General features: G+C 40.0%; 1 protein-coding gene across 1 annotated transcript in view; it reads left to right on the top strand.

Annotated features, from left to right (window-relative positions):
• naalad2 (N-acetylated alpha-linked acidic dipeptidase 2) overlaps nucleotides 1–19,428 on the top strand; it is a 144,898-nt gene that overhangs the window by 106,723 nt on the left and 18,747 nt on the right. Inside the window, exons 15-16 of the mRNA XM_060825962.1 lie at nucleotides 7,844–7,934; nucleotides 11,144–11,408. Of these exons, the coding sequence (XP_060681945.1) occupies nucleotides 7,844–7,934; nucleotides 11,144–11,408 (356 nt within the window). The remainder of the gene's footprint in view (nucleotides 1–7,843; nucleotides 7,935–11,143; nucleotides 11,409–19,428) is intronic.

The following is a 19,428-nucleotide window of genomic DNA, read 5'->3' as shown; positions in this document are numbered from 1 at the left end:
TTCAAGCCAGCCTTCAAAGTTTGGACAGTTCCTTCTGCCAGGCCATTGGATGATGGTGGTATGGAGCTGCCCTGTCGAACTGCATTGGACTTTGGGAAATACCCTAATAACCAATTGGTAATCAATGGCCCATTATCTGTGACTAACACTCTGGGACCCCGTGTGTTGAAAAAGGTGTATGCAGTTTTTCTATCATTGTCCCTTTTTTTGATGAATGTATGCACTCTATGCACATCCAACCCACTTTGAGTGGGTGTCTACAGTGACTAAGATCATAAGAGCCCATGAAGAAATCTGTGCATTTGATGTGTAACTTCTTTGTTACTTCTTTAAAAAACTCAATCAAGTTTGTGAGACATGATTTACCATACGCAAAGCCATGTTGACTATCCCTAATCCATCCTTACCTTTCCAAATACGTATAAATCCCATCCCAACAACTTGCCCACTACCAATACCAGGCTCACCGGTCTATAGTTCCCTCGCTTGACCACCTTACTTAAACAGTGGCACCACGTCAGCCAACCTCCAGTCTTCCAGCACCTCACCTGTGACTATCGATGGTACAAATATCTCAATAAGGGGCCCAGCAATCATTTCCCTAGCTTCCCACCAAGTTTTAGGTACATCTGATCAGGTCCTGGAGATTTACCCACCTTCTTTTGTTTCGAGACAATGAGCACTTCCAGCTCTGTAACATGGCCATCTTTCAAAATGTCACCTTCTGTTTCCCTACATTCTATGTCTTCCATGTCCTTCTCCACAGTAAACACTGATGCAAAATACTCATTTAGTGTCTCCCCCATCTCCTACGGCTCCACACAGAGGTTGCCTTGCTGATCTTTGAGGGGTCCTACTCTCTCCCTAGTTACCCTTTTATCCTTAATGTATTTGTAATAACCCTTTGGATTCTCCTTAACCCTACTTACCAAAACTATCTCATGTCCCCTTTTTGCCCTCTCGATTTCTCTCTTAAGTATACTCCTCCTGCCTTTATACTCTTCTAAGGATTCACTCGATCTATTCTGTCTACACCTGACATACACATCCTTCTTGTTCTTTACCAAAGCCTCAATTTCTCTGGTCATCCAGCATTCCCTACACCTACCAGCCTTTCATTTCATCCTAACAGGAATATACTGTTGCTGGACTCTCATTATCTCATATCTGAAGGCTTCCCATTTTCCATCTGCCCCTTTACCTGTAAACATCTGTCCCCTTACCTGTAAACATCTGTCCCCCAATCAGCTTTTGAAAGGTACTTAATTAGGATTTCATTTGGGCAGCCATTTTATAATCAAAGGATGCTGAGCCAATCCATGTGAAAGTCTTGCAATCAATTTTGTCCTATGAAGCTTGGGCCTGAGCCTCTTACACCAATCAGTGTTTCTCATAACAGGCTGGGGCTGAAGTTGTACCCTTAATCTGTAGGGATTCGCCAGTATGGATTCTCAGTCTAGCCAAGGTCTTGTGCAAACTTAAGGGCTGGAGTCCTGAGTGAATTTTGTTAAAAACGAGTTGTGTGATCACTGATATGGCCCTGCTGAGATCGACCTCCATTAGAACCAAATGTGCTTTTAACCAGATGTTTATTTTGATTAGTTCTGATTTAGATGTTGCTGCGCAATTTAACTGTTCCAAACCAGATGTAAGTGGACTTTCCCAATATGAACTCTCCCAAATATCATCCTGGATACTGGCATATCTGTGATCTTACTTAATTTAGATCTAATAAGAGTTTTTAGCTGACTTGAGTCCACATATTGGCAGCAACTATAATGAAGATAGTTATAACCATTTGGTCAAGATCCAGAAGAAAGTTTTAACCATTTGGCTGAGGTATGGCTTTGGTTTGGTGTTTTGCTGTGGACCTGCCGAGACCCCCTCTGCTCTGGATATGTCCTGAGTTATGCTATGCAATTGCCTTCACTCAAGTGATGTTCCCAAGTTTAGTGGGACAGACAAGGGTATCCACTTCTCTCGGAATACCATGAAACTCATATGTTCCACTTACAGCATTTTCCATTGATAATGCCAGTTATAGCATATGTTTGAAGTCCAGGTGTGCTTCAGCTAGTAGTTATTTTTGCATAATTACATCATGAATCACACATACCAAATAGTCTTTGAGCATCTCATTAAGGGTTAAGCCAAAGTCATGGTCTTCTGCCAGTCATAGAGTCATAGAGTTGTACAACATGGAAATAGACCTTTCAGTCTAACTCGTGCACACTGACCAGGTATCCCAACCCAATATAATCCCACCTGCCAGCACCCGGCCCATATCCCTCCAAACCCTTCCTATTCATATACCCATCTAGATGCCTTTTAAGTGAAACACCTGATACGGATTCTTCTGGTTCTTGAATTGATGATTAAAAATGATACTGTCTCAGAATTAGAGGAGACTTGGGGTTGTAATATTCCTTAACTATGTCTGTCAGTTCTTGAAAGGTTTTAATATCTAGTCCTCAGGGAAAGTTAGGCTTCACAGGCTGTCAGGAGAAGTACTTGTTGCTTTTCTTCTGCCATAATGTTGTTTGCCTATAAAGAAAAAAAACATTCTTTGTATATACTGGGCCCAGTTCTTGATGGCAGGTTTGAATGAGTCACGCTTCTCAAAAACAGGCATGATGTTAGAAATGCTTACCCCAACTCAAAGACAACCGTTGCACTTAAGTTTCTTCAAGAACGTACTTTCGTCACCACTGAATAACTCCACAAAGCCAGGCAACCCGTCACCAGGTGAAACTTTCACAATCAGTTTTGTCCCAGGAAGCTTGGGCACACTTTGATTACACATGAATTTCCTACTGCATCTTTGGTCAGCAATCAGTGTGACAGAATCTCTGGCAGGGCTCCCTGATTGAACCAGGTTAAGAGTCCAATTAGGGAATTCATATTCTGTGAGTTCCAGCTACTGATTTTGTTACAATCGCCACATTGATGATCCCCCACGTGTATGCATTCCCTTAACAGTAGCCCTCTTCATGAACCCCAAGGGCTTTGAACTACCCTCGTGTTCTCAAACCATCAATCTTTTTAATTGCTCACTTCCCTAGTTTGCCTCTAAGCCCAAGCATAGCAGATCAACCCATTGCCTTCTCGAGCTGTATTGTCACTCCCTCTTTAAGTGTTAAGTTGCAGTCTCCTTCACATTTGTCCCATTTTGTTGTCCCAGCCTCCAAACCCCACAATTGAGTTCTCTAACTGCCTTCCTGTAGCCATGGCTCCTGATAATCTCCTTGACTTTTAGCGGATAGACCTTCAGGGATGACCATGGCAGATCCCCTTGAGTGATTTGGATGCACAGCCCCGACTGATAAATATCCAGTTGCCTGACTGATCTCTTGGCAGCTCCTTGACTAACCTTCTGCTAATTCCTGGACTGTTTGTATTAGACCCACAGGGCTGACCATGTGCCTCCCCAGATTGAAGAGATTTGGATCCTCTGACCCTGACCATCCTGAGCAGCCAACTAATGCATCAAGCCCCGGACTGTCATTGGAGGTTGCCCTTCCATTAGTGTGCCCAGATCCCGTGATTAAATGGTGCCTTCCTGCTTTGATTGAAGACCATTTCCGTTGGGCTTTCAGATATGGCCACTGATGACTGTAGACAACTAAGACAAGCTGTTGGCTTTGTGTCTGAGCTAAACAGTAAGGCAAGAAAAAGGTATTGTGAGCATTTGAACTCTGGTTGAGGGGGCACAAAGTACAGAAGAGACAAAGCAAGGGATGCTTTGAATATCCAAGCAAGGATGGAATGAGTGAGCTGTAAGAGAGCAAGAGAGGATTCTTGAGATGCAACATATTCCAGTCCACTAGTGGATGCCTCTCCTTGCGTGCAAAGTGATTTTTCATCAGAATTGCGATTAAAGGTGCAAGTGCACTCCAAACTCTAGCATAGAATTTCAGCACTTCTTGCAAGTGGGTCAAAGATATCTCAAGGCTTCTACATGTCCAAGATCAATATTCCTGAATGGGAGTATATGTGTGCGCAAAGCTCAAGTTCGTGCCTTGAGATGTCGGTGTCAAAAAGTATGGTGCTGGAAAAGCACAGCAGGTCAGGCAGCATCTGACAAGCAGGAAAATTGACGTTTTGGGCTTAAGCCCTTCCTGGTGAAGCCATTTCCTTATGTCTGAAACCTCTATTTTCCGATACATTTCCAGCACCGGACTTTTCGACTGTGACTCTCCAGCATCTGCAATCCTCATTTTTTTCTCTGAGATGTTGGTGATTGGTGTTCAAGATGGACAGTCAAAGTAGCAAGCGTTGACCAGAAGTTACTAGGCAACCGCTCTGACTCTCATGTCAGGAATTATCACCATCTACTTTCTATCTAGCAGTTGGGAGAAAGGAAAATTGCATATAAATTAGGAGAAGATAAGCCAATAATGATATGTTAATATATGTTAAAACAGGGAACTAAGTCTCTTGCTGCTCATTAGTGAGAATCCTGTCTTGCAGTTCAATACCTGTTTGGAAATTGAGACTTTGTTCTCATTGCGATTTTCCCAAACTTTTCACAATGTCCCACATTATTCACTTCCTGGAAAGTGATTGATGATGATTGGCAAGACAAACCATTATAAACAAACCAGATGAATTGAGAGAATAAATAAATAAGTACTGTAGCCATTACTGAGATGTGGCCACCAAATGATTAGGAGTGGGACTTGAATATTGAAGGACAGAGGGCATTTAGGATCTAGGAAACTAGGTAAACATAGAGTAGTGGTCTTGTTAATTAATGATGGTAATTGCATAATAGAAAGGGATTTTCCAAGTTCAACGTAGAAGTGGTTGGGGTCAAGATGATAAATGATAATGCAAGAAGTCATTCGTGGGAGTGGTGCAGGGCACCCCCCATTAATAGTAATCCCACATACTCATCGCAGACCACTCTTCTCTCCCTCAAACTCACTGTAAAATTTAATCATGTTAAGATCATTGCTACCTAGGAGTACCTTCACTGAAGCACTTAATTAATTAATCCTGTTTAATTGCACAATTGCCTGCTCCCTGCTTCCAAATGTGCTGTGCAGAGATACTACCCTGTGAATCATTATTTGAATGCTTCACCTAGGCTACCTTTGCCAATCTGATTTTTCTACACCGTGGGTAGATTTAAAATCCCCAATGATTATCATCACAACGACGTCTTCCTGAACTTGGATCATCTCACTCTATCTTGCTAATACCACCAATCATTAACAAAGCCAAAAAGGGCATTCTGCAATAGTAATTATATGTACAGAAATGCGGTATATGAATTTGGAGCCAATATGGTAGCAGGTATGTAGACCATGTCCCAGAGATTGACAGATTGTATCAAATAGTATGTCCCTTCAGTTGTTGACAAGAAATGCCCAAACAATTGTACCGGCCAGTACAGGTGCACAATCCTTTATCCGAAATGCTCGGGTCCAGCTGGTTTTCAGAATTCAGAATTTTTCAATTTTCAGAATAAGAGACAGTTTGATGGTGAAATTTTAAGAAATATTACTAGAGGAGCAGACACTGAGTAAACAGGCCTTGAGACAGAATTGAAGCCTGGCTGAGCTGGGCCACACCCCCATCACATCTAAGTGACACGCATCGAGTGGGTGTGACTTGGATGAACTGTTTGTATGCCAAACAACCTTGTTAATGAGAAAACTAACTTCACAAAAAAGCCTTCAAACTTTGGAACCTTTCGAATTTCAGGATTTCGGGTAAAGGGTTGTCTACCTGTACTTGCAAAACTTGTGAAACAGTGTTGAACAGATATGATTTTGCAATTGAGCATTTGCTGAAAATTTCTGAATATGTGAGGAATTATAGAGTCATAGAGATGTACAGCATGGAAAAAATACATTCTCTGACCGGGAATTACTCTGAGAACCAATTTAGAACTGCCATTGGGCTTGCACTGTAGGGCACTTGAATATACAGGAAGCTACTTATGCTAATATACGGGGTTCTCAACTTTGCAAATTGAAAGAACATGTGTGCATCCTGCACCTGTCTCAATTTAATGGGTAACAGTCATTTGCTGCTTCATTTTTCTGAGAAATATCCTGACCAATCAGAGTCGGCCTATCTGTTTTAAAATTTAACTTAGCCTGGCTGTTAACTTTGAATCAACATTAATGGATATTTTTGCCATGGCATGTCCTCTGCCAATCAGAATACAATTGCCAACTAATCAGCACTATCATAGAATATAAATATTCATTTTCCCCTTAAGTTTTTATTCTTGGGAAATGTCTTCATGAGTGCAAGAAAATGCTTTGACAAAATGTGACTTTTTTCAGCAATATTCAAGTTCTATACAAATGACTTTGTATACATATTTTTGTTGCGGTATGTATTTAATTATTTTGCCAAAACGGTTCATTGTGCAAAAAATGACATTTTGATTCCATCTTCAAATAGTTTATTCTATTGTTTGTAGCAGCTGACTATTTTTTATAAACTTTGTATTTAACATTTCATATGTACTTTCAACACCATTGTTACATTTAATACTATTTTATAATGTAATTTATATTTCTGATGCTGTAACGAACTTACCTTCATTGAATTTGATGTTAGTTATTTTGCAATTTTATCTCAATAAGTCTGTTCAGTTATTTAGATTCTAAGGTATTATTAAAAAGGAATATCTGATCGGACATCTTGATTTACTGTTTTTGGATAAGCAAAGATTCCATCAAGCTCTTAATAGTTGAAATCTGCTTTTCTCTAAAATACTATTATCACTTTCATAGCATTTGCTGTTAAGTATAGAAAGGCTGTTAATCAGAAATTAACTTGTATAATTAACAAACTTATCAGTAGAATTGTTCTGTACATATTAACAGTTTAAAAATTGGCACTGGCCTGCTTTTTCTGCTGACCATTCAGTTGTTGCTTCCAGCATAGATGGGAGTTGTGCATGGGGAACCTGTAGAATAAAAATCAAAGCAGCCTGAAGGAAATATCCAGATTCTACTGGGTAATCCCTCCCTGCTTGGAACCACCAGAAAATCCATATTTAAATTGGAGATTTCTGAGGTTCCTGATGAAATTTAGTGAAAAAAAGCCATTCAGAACAAATTAGACTAACAAATATATGCTCCTGAGTAAATATCCTTATTTACCTCACACAGCTACACCTCCCTAAATCAAATCCCAAACCCTGATGTGACACACATTTGAACTCCACCTCCTCTCTTGACTTTCACCCTAGGGAGCCAATTTGATACTGTCCACTAGACCAGACCCAAACTCCCTAACTGCACCAAAAAGTATTTTCCAAAAAGAAACTTTCAACGGTTGTTTTTATGTTGAATAATTTAATTTGGTATGACAAAACATCTAGGTGGAACATCGTATTTTCATAGAGACCTCCATTTTGATTGCCTTTTGCAACTGAGTGAAGTTAGCAATTTACCTTTCCCTGTTCCTGTTCAAATGCAAATGTCAAGACCTGACAGAATTCCCTAGCTCACTGGACCAGAACCAACTTGCCTTCCCCTCCTTTCGCAGATCTGACCCAATTCTCTGCCAGCTCCGCTCAATTAGACTCAACCACCTTGCTGCTGGACCCAGAATCAGCAGTCAGATACATACAGCACCTTCTGTAGTTTAAAAAAAACCATAGGAGGGGCTGGAATGGCAACCAAACTGAGATTTCCAGTTCTCGGAAAATCCAACCTAAAGTTCTTTGTCTCATTCAAATATTTTGCTGACTGGCTTAAAATGTACAAGTCAAACAAGCTATTGACATGTTGAAATTACTAGATGCACAACACTTATTGTAAGATTTCTTTAAATGACAGATTTTACAATTATTCTCATCTGTTAATATATTTAGGATAAGAAAACTGGGATCTGGCAGTGATTTTGAAGCTTATTTTCAGCGACTTGGCATTGCCTCTGGCCGTGTACGATATACAAAGAACAGGGTGAGTGCATCCAAAAGATACATGAAAGTAGATTGTTGGAGCATTGCTGCATGTTTCCTGATCTTTTCATTATGCTTTTACCATATTTTAATTGCTGCTCAAAGTTAACTACTTTTTGCATGATTTCACAAACTGCACCAAATAATTTGTTTTTTAAAGTTTCAAATCTACTGAAATTTCAACTTGTTTTATGATGAACTATTTATTTGATAAAACATCTATGTCAAACATAGTAATGATAATTTTCACAGAGACCAGTATTTTGACTGTCCTTTACATTAAGGTATAGTTGGGCAGTTAGCTTTTCTTGTTTCTGTTCAAATGTAAATATCAAATACAGGCACCCATTGCCAATGGAATTTTACCAATTAATAAAGTCAACAGTTTGTTAAGGTGTTAAAACCAAAACAGAGATTTGCATCAACCGATTTTCTATTGATATGAACATAGTTAAATCAAGAATTTATTGCTTTTCTATGGTATTTTATAGTATTCTCATCAAGTCTCTCAATTACGTCAACTCTCCCATTTACTTGAATAACTTCCTGTACCATAGCACCATGTTCAGTCGCTCATCTACTCTGCAGTGTTTGTTGTCATCCACTTAGGTAGCAAGATCTTTCTACCTGTTGGACAAATGAGACTCCTACATTATTGCATGCATGATCCTAACACCTCCCTCATCCATAGCCACATCCTCCTGTCTTTGGTTGTGACCAAATCTAAATTAATACCTAACCTAAGAAATGTGAATAAGTCTTCATCAACGTATCCCTGGTGCATTGTAATGTCTGCTTAGATTCCAACTCAGCAACTGTGAGCCCACATTCCTTGTATTGCAGACACTTAATGCAGGTGTGGTTCATCAGAATTGCATTGATTTCCATCAACATTGACATGCTGAAACCCCATTATTAATATCCCAGGGGGATTCTATTGACCAAGAAACTGAACTGAAATGGCCATATGTGTACTGTAGCTGTAAGAGCAGGTCAAAGGCTGGAAATTTTGTGGTAGTAATTCACCAGTGCCAGTCCACTATCTATAAGATCTAAGACAGGATTATGATATTGTTTGTTTCAATCACCGTAGCTCCAAAAATACTCATGAAGTTCAACACCTTTCAGGACAAAGCAACTTCTTTGTTTACAACTTTATTTATCACCTTTAACATTCGCTACTTTCACCAAGGATATGCTGTGACCATAAAGAAGATGCGCATAGTCACTCATCGTGATTCCTGCAACTGCACCTTCAAGCTTCAATTGATCTCATTTTACTCTTAGTCTTTGCCTCTGTCACTGTGCTCATGATGTTGAAATAGATTAAAAATAACTACAGGATTGTGAGACTGTGAGAGCTAAACAAATTCAACAAAATTTCAACAAAACTTACTCTGACAAAACATTTGGCTTTTATTAATAAGGAAACTGTATGCAGATTGGCTTAACTTGGAAAAGAGAGAGAGTTGAATATAGCACTGAGTGTTTCACAAGTTCACGCTTACAGACAGAAGAGCGGGAATCCTTATACTTAAAACTTATCAATAACTAATTAATAATAATTAAGGGCGGCACGGTGGCACAGTGGTTAGCACTGCTGCCTCACAGCGCCTGAAGACCCGGGTTCAATTCCCGACTCAGGCGACTGACTGTGTGGAGTTTGCACGTTCTCCCCGTGTCTGCGTGGGTTTCCTCCGGGTGCTCCGGTTTCCTCCCACAGTCCAAAGATGTGCGGGTCAGGTGAATTGGCCATGCTAAATTGCCCGTAGTGTTAGGTAAGGGGTAATGTAGGGGTAGGGGTATGGGTGGGGTTTCGCTTCGGCGGGTCGGTGTGGACTTGTTGGGCCGAAGGGCCTGTTTCCACACTGTAAGTCTAATCTAATCTAAAAACTATCATGAGAGTTTAGTCATCTGTTAGATCAGTACATTGAATTATGATTTGTGTTATTACTTCCGAGGTTTATCATATTGACTTCCCAAAACCTGCTTTGACCTTTGTTATAGTCTTGTCTTGTGTTATATTACAACCTTGGCTTGGCCAGTTTTGCCATTATGTAACTATCTGTTTTATACAATTCCACATTGCGCCTGAGCTACATTCACTGAGCTCTTGCGGCTGCAGTTCTCTGAACACTTATGGGCTTCTGTTACTCCCACAGAATGTTGTTGAGGTTCTGCTGCTCTTACCATGCTCTCAGGCCTCTGTTCTTCTTGCTGTACTGTTGGGCCTCTGCTGCAACCTAACCAGCTTTCTCTGTGCCTCAGATCTCCAATCCGCTTGTGTCTTACTAGTGGAGGGCAGGAATGGGCAATGATTTGGAACTAAACGTAGCCATTCTTAGTGATAGTGTGAAGACATGATCAAAAGCTCACATCAAAGTCAAATATGACTCCATTGTCAGAAACAGCCTTGTTCAACCTTAAGTGATTTTGATTTTTTAAAAAAATCTGCTCCAGTATGGTGACAGAGGCAGAAACTTGATTTGGAGAAAGTCTAAATGAAATTCAAGGGAAGATGGGCAGAGATCCTTCAAGTTGACAACATCATCAATGATTTTGGAAGGAAGTGAAATTAGAGATGGGACAGTATATGCACCAACAGAATGTTAGTTTGGGTTTTCTTCAACAGGATAATAACAGCATATTTAAAGGGGAGCTTTACCTAAGGATGGGGTTTGGGTCCTAGTGGGATGCTCTTTGGAGGAGTGGTGCAGACTCAATGGGCTTAAATGGCCTCTATCTGCACTTTGTTTCCATTTTAAAGTTTTTTTTCCTTCCTTTCTGCTCTTCTTTAATAGCCATTTGGATATCCTCAGGTCTCAGAAGCATATTATATTCATCTGTTTGTTGCTACTTTGTCTTATACTTTGTTCATTTCTATCATTTAATTAATGATGCTCTTTCACTTAATCATAGGCAAATTATTTTCTTTCTTTTTTTTCTCTGACTCAAGGTCTCCAGTTTCCTGAAGCATCTTCCAGTTCTGATAAATGTTCATTATCTGAAATATCAATATTATCCTCTACATTCCAAAGATACTGTCTGGTCTGCTGAGCATTTTCAGTATTTACAGTAATTATTTCAAAAGTTTTTATTGTCTGGACCTTACAAATGTGAATTGATGAAGATGGATTTGCTTTCAATATGTTGTTGATTCTCACTTCATAATGTTGTCTAATTGTACCTGGTATTCCTTGTGTGTTCCAGAGAACTGCCAAATTCAGCAATTACCCGGTATATCACAGTGCTTATGAAACATTTGAGATAGTGGAGAGGTTTTATGACCCAACCTTTAAGAAAATTCTTACGGTGGCCCAAATCCGAGGAGGACTGGTTTATGAAATAGCCGACTCTATCATCATACCATTTGATTGCAGAGATTATGCTGATGCATTGACCAATTATGCAAATGTCATTTATGAACAAGCCAAGCAGCATGAAATTCAACTTAACAAATATCAAGTTTCTTTTGGTAAGTAAGTCTGTTGTGATTATTAAGTGATTATTCAACTTCAGAAATTTCATACATTGATAGGACAGTTTGCTGTTCTACAAAAGTACACATTTATCTATTGATTTCACATTTTCAACCTCAATTAGAGTCATAGAGTCCTAAAGTAGTATAGCATGGAAACAGGCCCTTCAGCCCAAATTGGTCCATTTTGACCATGGTGTCCACTCAGCTAGTTCCAGTTGCCCACATTTGGTCCATATCCTTCCCATCTATGCAAATGTTTTTTAAATGTTGCTTTTATACCTGCCTCAACCACTTTCTGTGGCAGCACATTCCATATATGCACCAGTCTCTGCTTGAAGAAGTTGCCTCCTTAAATTTTGCCCCCCTCAAACTTAAATCTATGCTCTCTAGTTTTCAATTCACCATCCCTGGGAAAAAGACTATGTGCATTAATCCCATCTATGCCCCTCAAGACTTTATACATATCAATAAGGTCACTCCTCATTCTCCTATGTTCTAAGGAATAAAGTTCTATCCTGGCCAACATCTCCCTAGAACTGAGGCCTACTAGTCCAGGCAACATCCTTGTAAAGCTTCTTTGCACCCTTTCCAGTTTAACTATATCATTCCTATAAGAAGGTGACCGAAACTGTACAGATTTCTCCAAGTGTGGCCTCACCAATGACTTGTACAACTGTAACATAATGTCTTAACTCCTATACTCATTGCCTGAGCTGATGAAGACCAGCATGCTAAATGTCTTCTTCACCTCCCTGTCTGTGACACTGCTTTCAATTAATTTCAATGTTAACAGTAACATACATTTTTGATACATCACATCCAACATCTAATGTAACTGTAGAATAACCCTTCAATGGCAGCAGTAAGATGTTTTGCTTTATGGGCAGAATCTTGTTGTCATGTATTGAATTTTGCCTGTTAGCTGGAGAAATATTTCAGGGAGGTTTTGCTGAGCTACACACTAGTCAGGCAGTGGTGAGGCCGCTAATGGGCCTTCCCCTTGATTCAAGACCACATACATGAATGGCCTGCTCAGAAAGCTGCCAGGTAATCAGAGGCTGACATTTCTTGCACTCAGCAATGTCAGAGAAGAGGTCCTGGCTGCTGCCAGAAGACGTCCCAGGACAAGGTGAAGTAAGGGAGGTTGTAGTCGCAGTGAAAGAAGGTGAAAGGAAAGGCTCTTAGCCATCATCCTCTGCTCAATGTTCAATCCTCAATCAGGCATTGATTGTCTTGGTGAAAATTTCCCGATGAAAGGCTCTTGCCCAAAACATCGATTCTCCTGTTCCTTGGATGCTGCCTGACCAGTGCTTTTCCAGCATCCCACTCTTGACCCTGCGTTTGTGAAATGACAAGCTACCTGTAAGAAAGCAGCTAGTGGGAATACCACATTCATTCTAGGTTTCCCTTGAAACATGTTGCATTGTGAGAGATATTGCACATTTTTAATCCTTCAGTGAACACTTTTCAATATTCATCTGGGGTAAAATTTGCTTCTTACTTGAATCTGACTCGAATTGCTGTATCTAGTTTCAGGCTATTGGCAATCTTAAAGTCACATTGCTGCAGTTGAATAGGGTCATAGCGTTAGGCCCACTTGACACTAGTTCATCCCAGGAATATATCCAGAGGACCTTACCTGGTCCTTAATTGAACATTTAAGAACCTTAGTTGATATTGGAGCAGGAAAGTCAGGCCTTGAGCCCTTCTACTAAGAATTTAATTCTGATTCATGTAGGAAGAGAGCAGAGTTTGGATACCCAATCATCCCATCTCATTAAGTGCCTTTCCTGTCTCCAGGCTTACCTCTGGGAGTGAAAGAGCCATCCTGTGTAGTAATTGATCAAGTCTAGGAGCTATGAGAACTGATAAACTGGTCATTCTCATTAAGAATCTACTTGCTATAAGGAGAGCTCTTCATCCCAGCAATATGGATAAAATTAAATTCTGGTCTTGATGAAATGCGAGACCATAGACTATAAGAAATAGGAACATGTGTGGGCCATTCAGCCCCTCAAACCTGCTCCAATAGAATCATGGCTGATGTGACATTCTTTTTGTTTACTTTTCTGCCCTTTCCCCATAATGCTTGTTCCCCTACTGATCAAGAATCTTTCCATCTCAGCCTCGGGACTTTGCCCTGACAGCTCTCTGTACAATGTAATCTCTTCCAATATTATTCGTTCTCAAATATCCGGATCACCCAGGCTGGTGAAATACAAAAAGAAAAATAGATTTTAGCTTATATGCAGTTAAGAACAGTGAATGTTAGAAATAGTGAGTAGGTCAGGCAGTATCTGAGAGAAATAATGTGTAATATCATTGATCTTCTGTGATGATGTTATAGATGTAAAGTAGAATTCCAAATAATGGTGACAATATAATAGTGAGACTACTAGTGCTCACCTTGGTCAAAGTGTACATTTAACAGCAAATTCTGGCAAAACATATGCAGTTAAAATTAGAACAGTGATTAGCACTGCTGCCTCACAGGAGGTCCTAAAGGGATCTGGATAATCCAAGATGGAGGATGGGGAAAAGAAATTGTAAAGAGCTGCTTCTTTTTTGAAGTATTTTAGGTGTTGGAGGAGATTTTCTCAAATTCCAGGATCAGTAATTGCTGTTGGATAAGCTGTTGCATTGTTTTCAAACTTTGGGGAAAAAAGATCAAAACAATAGAACTTTTAAAAGAAGGAAGAGACCACATGGTCAGTGAGAGAGAGAGAGCGAGAATGAAACCTACATTGCTGATTGATGCAGCAGTGAATCTGCACAGCTGCTGCCTTTGCTGTTTGAGTTCAAGTATTTCTGGGCATTGGAATGCATCTAAGAAAAATTAACAGACAATGAAATTCACAGCTGACCTTGGAGGAACCTGCTGTCTTTTTAAAAATAATGAGTAGAGTGGGTTCTTTTTGGTTGCTTTGTACATATCTCTTGTTAATACCAACCACCACCGTCTCCTATTTCTCTTTTCTATTTCCTTCCCATTGAGTTCTTCTTCACATTGAGTTGGAAAGATCTGACAGGCTGGTTAGTTGATATTCAATGGTTTCTACTCTGTTGATTTCCACAAAGATGTAGTACTGTACTGCCACAAGTGCTCATTTGGCATCTTAGCCCCAGATGATATGATGTATGTTTTATGATCTGCAATGATAGACTACTCATCAGTGAATATCCAGTTCTAAAAGTTAGTGACTTATTTTTAAAGTCTGCTGGCCCACAGCTTGAATTTTATTGAAAAATGCATACTTTATATAGGAAAGTATATATTATCTTCAAGAAACAAGCCTTGTCTTTATTTTTATATTGCCTATCACTCTGCGAAGAAAACACACTAATAAACTGAGATTTTAATAATATAGAAATGAGTAAATGTCTGATCAGTAGGTGTATTATAATTTCTTCTATTTTAATTTTCAAAACTGAATTAAGTTGAGGTGCTAAACAATCCTAAAGCTTTTCAAACATCATTACATCAGTACTTGTTCCATTTGAGAGCTTTCATCATGAAGAAAATATTGATATTTGTCTGTTGCAACCAAAATGGGTAACCTTACACATGCACTTAACTTATACCTACGCTAACCAGTGTATCAAGGTTTTTCTAATTTCTTAGTCTGTCTGTGCTCTCAGCCTTACCATATATAGCTATTAGCTGTATAAGTTTGTTACCTTCTGAGTTCGGTGTTCTATTTCTCTAAGTCACTAATCTATGTGAAAAGCTGGGACCTCATTATAGATTTTCAGGAATGCTATTTTGGATAGTTTGTTGTCTATTTGAATAAATTCACAGACATTCACAAAACTGAACAGAAAGCTATAGGTATTGCTAGTTTCTATGAAATTTGAGATCAATTAATTAATACTGTGCAAACTCTGCTGTATTTTGAATAATGCACATTTGTTTGCATTTAATATTTTGTGGTATGTATTGCTTTAATACTTTGAGCTTTCAGTTGCTCGCTAGACATTATCTGTGCTTTACACAATGCAACTGGATGCTTTTAACATTAATATTTATTTTTGGGAATTTCGTTACAGATTTATATTTTGAAGTAGGACAGGATGGGTAACAATTGCTGGAAAGGATTTAGTTGTGAAGGGTCATTTGTTAAAGAATGTGCTGTTTTACTAAGATATTGAGCAAGATCCACCATTCTTGAGTAATACTAAACTGTGCTAGTTCTTCTATCCCACTGACAGACTTTCCAAAAAGTGATACATGTATTAGAAATGATATATTTTATTGAGATTTTTCTCTTGGGTAAAGGTTAAAAATATAAAACAAAAGACCATAAGACATAGGAGTGGAAGTAAGGCCATTCGGCCCATCGAGTCCACTCCGCCATTTAATCCTGGCTGATGGGCATTTCAACTCCACTTAAGTGCTAAGTAGTAAGCTAGCCTGGAGCAGTGTTTTTTAGAGCAGTAAGGTTGTGCTACTTTGTGTAGATTGTTAAGGTGCAAGATAGCCTTTAGTAGAGTGTTGTGCTTTCCTGTCAGATCTGGGAGATTAGGGAGAATTTCCATGTTACTAAGGATTATATCTGCAGTAAATGTGTTTGATTGCGAATCCTATCAGATTGGATGGATCAATTGGAGTTGCAGAGGCAACAAAGAATTTACAGGGTCTAGGAGGTGTGATGGATGGCAGTTATAGGAAGGGAGAATAACTGCAGATACAGTCAGGTAGATGGGTTACCACCAGGAAAGGTAGGGGAGAGAGGCATGTAGTTCAGGAGTCTCCTGTGGCTATTCCCATCTCAAATAAGTGTGATGTTGTGGAAAATGTAGGGGATGATGGACTCTCAGGGATGCAGCACAAACAGCCAAGTCTCTGGTACTGAGACTGGCTTTAATGTAGCAAGGGGTACGTCAGGTTCCAAGCAAACGATTGTGATAGGGGAGTCTGGTCAGAGGCACAAACAGACATTGCTACGGCCAATAGTGAGAAATCAGAATGGTGTGTTTCCTGCCCAGTGCCAGGATCAAAGATATCCCGGTGAGAGTGCAGAATATTCTCAAAGGGGAGTGGGACCAGCAGGTGGTTGTTGTACAAATTGGAACTAACGACATAGGAAGGAAAAAGGATGAGATTCTGAAAGGAGAATGTGTGAAGTTAGGCCAGAATATAAAAAGGAGGACCTCCAGGGTAGTAATATCTGGATTACTCCCAGTGCTACAAGCTAGTGAGGATAGGAATAGGAGGATAGAGCGGATGAATGCGTGGCTGAGGAGCTGATGTAGGGGAGAAGGGTTCACATATTTGGATCATTGGAATCTATTCTGTGGTAGAAATGACCTGTACAAGAAGGACAGATTGCACCAGAATTGGAAGGGGACTAATATACTGGCAGGGAGATTAGCTAGAGCTGCTTGGGAGGATTTAAACTAGTAAGGTGGGGGATAGGACCCAAGGAGATAGTGAGGAAAGAGATCAGTCTGAGACTGATAACAGTTGAGAAAAGGAGCAGGTCAAACAGTCAGGGCAGGCAGGAGCAAAGTAGGGAACTTGGTAGATTAAATTGCATTTATTCCAATGCAAGAGGCCTAACAGGGAAGGCAGATGAACTCAAGGCATGGTTAGGAACATGGGACTGGGATTTCAGAGATGTGGCTCAGGGATGGACACGGCTGGCAGCTTAACATGGGGAGTGGTGTTTTTGATAAGGGATAACATTACAGCTGTTCTTGGCGAGGATATTACTGGGATAATGTCCAGGGAAGTTACTTGGGTGGAACTGTGAAATAAGAAAGGGATGATTACATTATTGGGATTGTACCATAGACCCCCAAATAGTCAATGTGAAATTGAGAAACAAATTTGAAAGAAGTTCTCAATTATCTATAAGAATAATAGGGTGGTAATGGTAGGCGATTTTAACTTTCCAAACATGGACTGAGACTGCTATAGTATTAAGAGTTTAGATGGAGAGGAATTTGTTACATGTGTACAAGAACATTTTCTGATTCAGTATGTGGATGTACCCACTCGAGATGGTGCAAAGCTTGACCTACTCTTGGGAAATAAGGCAGGACAGGTGACTGAGGTGTCAGTGAGGGAGCACTTTGGGGCCAGCAACCATATTCTATTTGCTTTAAAATAGTGATGGAACAGAATAGACTGGATCTAAAAGTTAAACTTCTAAATTGAAGCAAGGTCAATTTAGATGGTATTAGGCAAGAACTTTCAAAAGTTGATTGAGTGCAAATGTTCGCAGGTAAAGGGACAGCTGGAAAATGGGAAGCCTTCAAAATGTGATAATGAGAGTCCAGAGACAGGATGTTCTTGTTAGGGTGAAAGGCAAGGTTAGTAAGTGTGGACCTTATCTCAGGAAGGATGTACTGGCCCTAGAGCATTTTCAGAGGGATCCCAGGAATGAAAAGCTTAACATATGACAAAAGTTTCAGGACTCTGGGTTTATACTCGGAGTTCAGAATGATATGGGGGAATCTAATTGAAACATACAGAACACTGAAAGGCATGGACAAAGTAGATGTGTGTTTCCATTGGTAGGAGAGCCTAGGACCTGAAGGCATTGCTTTAGAGTAAAGGGAAAACCTTTTAGAATGGAGGTAAGGAGAAACGTCTTCAGCCAGACACTGGCGAATCTATGGAATTTATTGCCACAGAAGGCTGCGGAAGCCAGGAGAATGGGTATATTTAAGACTGAAGTAGATAGGTTCTTGAGGATCAAGTGAATCAAAGATTACGGTGAAAAAGCGGGAGAATGGGGTTGAGAAACTTATCAGCGATGATTGAATTGCGGAGCAGATTCTAAGAACTGAATGGCCTAATTTCTACTCCTATGTCTTATGGCCTTTATGGAATACTGGATGATGAGAAAAATTGAGGTTTTGGTCAAGGAGAAGAAACGAGCATATGTATGGTACAGGCAGCAGAGATCTAGTGAATCCTCAGAAGAGTACAAAGGCAGTATGAGTATACTCGAGAGGGAAATCAGGAGGGCAAAAAGGAAACATGAGATAGCTTTGGCAAATAGAGTTAAGGAGAATCCAAAGGGATTTTACAAATACATTAAGGACAAAAGAGTAATTAGGGAGAGAATAAGGCCTCAACGATCAGCAAGGCAGCCTATGTGTGGAAACGCAGAAGATTGGGGAGTTACTAAATGTGTATTTTGCATCAGTGTTTACTGTGGAGAAGGATGTGGAAGATACAGAATGTGGAGAATTAGATAGTGACATCTTGAAAAATGCCCGTATTACAAAGGAGGAAGTGCTGGATGTCTTAAAACACATAAAGGTGAATAAATCCCCAGACCCTGATCAGATGTGCCCTACAACTCCGTGGGAAGCAAGGGAAGAAGGCTCTTGCTGAAATATTTGGAACATTGATAGTCACAAGTGAGGTGCTGGAAGACTGGAGGTTGGCTAACATGGTGCCACTATTTAAGGAAGATGGTAAGGCAAAGCCAGAGAACTATAGAACGGTGCGGCTGACACCGATGGAGGAATCTTGAGGTACAGGATTTATATGTATTTGGAAAGGCAAGAACTGATTAGAGACAGTCAACGTGGTTTGTGCATGGGAAATAATGTCTTTCCAACTTGATTTGAATTTTTTGAAGAAGTAATGAAGTGGATTGACGAGGGCAGAGCAGTGGATGTGATCTACATGGACTTCAGTAAGGCGTTCAACAAGGTTTCTCAAGGTAGACTGATTAGCAAGGTTAGATCACATGGAATACAGGGAGAACTAACCATTTGGATACAGAACTGGCTCAAAGGTAGTGGAGGGTTGATTTTCAGACTGGACGCCTGTGACCAGTGGAGTGCCACAACGATCGGCGCTGGGTCCACTGCTTTTTATTATTTATATAAATGATTTGGATGTGAACATAGCAGGTAATGGTTAGTAAGTTTGCAGATGACCCCAAAATTGGAGGTGCAGTGGATAGCGAAGAAGGTTACCTCAGAGTACAATGGGATCTTGATCAGATGGGCCAATGGGATGAGGAGTGGCAGATGGAGCTTACTTTAGACA

The sequence above is a fragment of the Hemiscyllium ocellatum genome, chromosome 6, assembly GCF_020745735.1.
Source record: "Hemiscyllium ocellatum isolate sHemOce1 chromosome 6, sHemOce1.pat.X.cur, whole genome shotgun sequence".
Classification (NCBI taxonomy): domain Eukaryota; kingdom Metazoa; phylum Chordata; class Chondrichthyes; order Orectolobiformes; family Hemiscylliidae; genus Hemiscyllium; species Hemiscyllium ocellatum.
The sequence above is the reverse complement of the archived record's forward strand: the minus strand, read 5'-3'. Positions and strand labels throughout refer to the sequence as shown.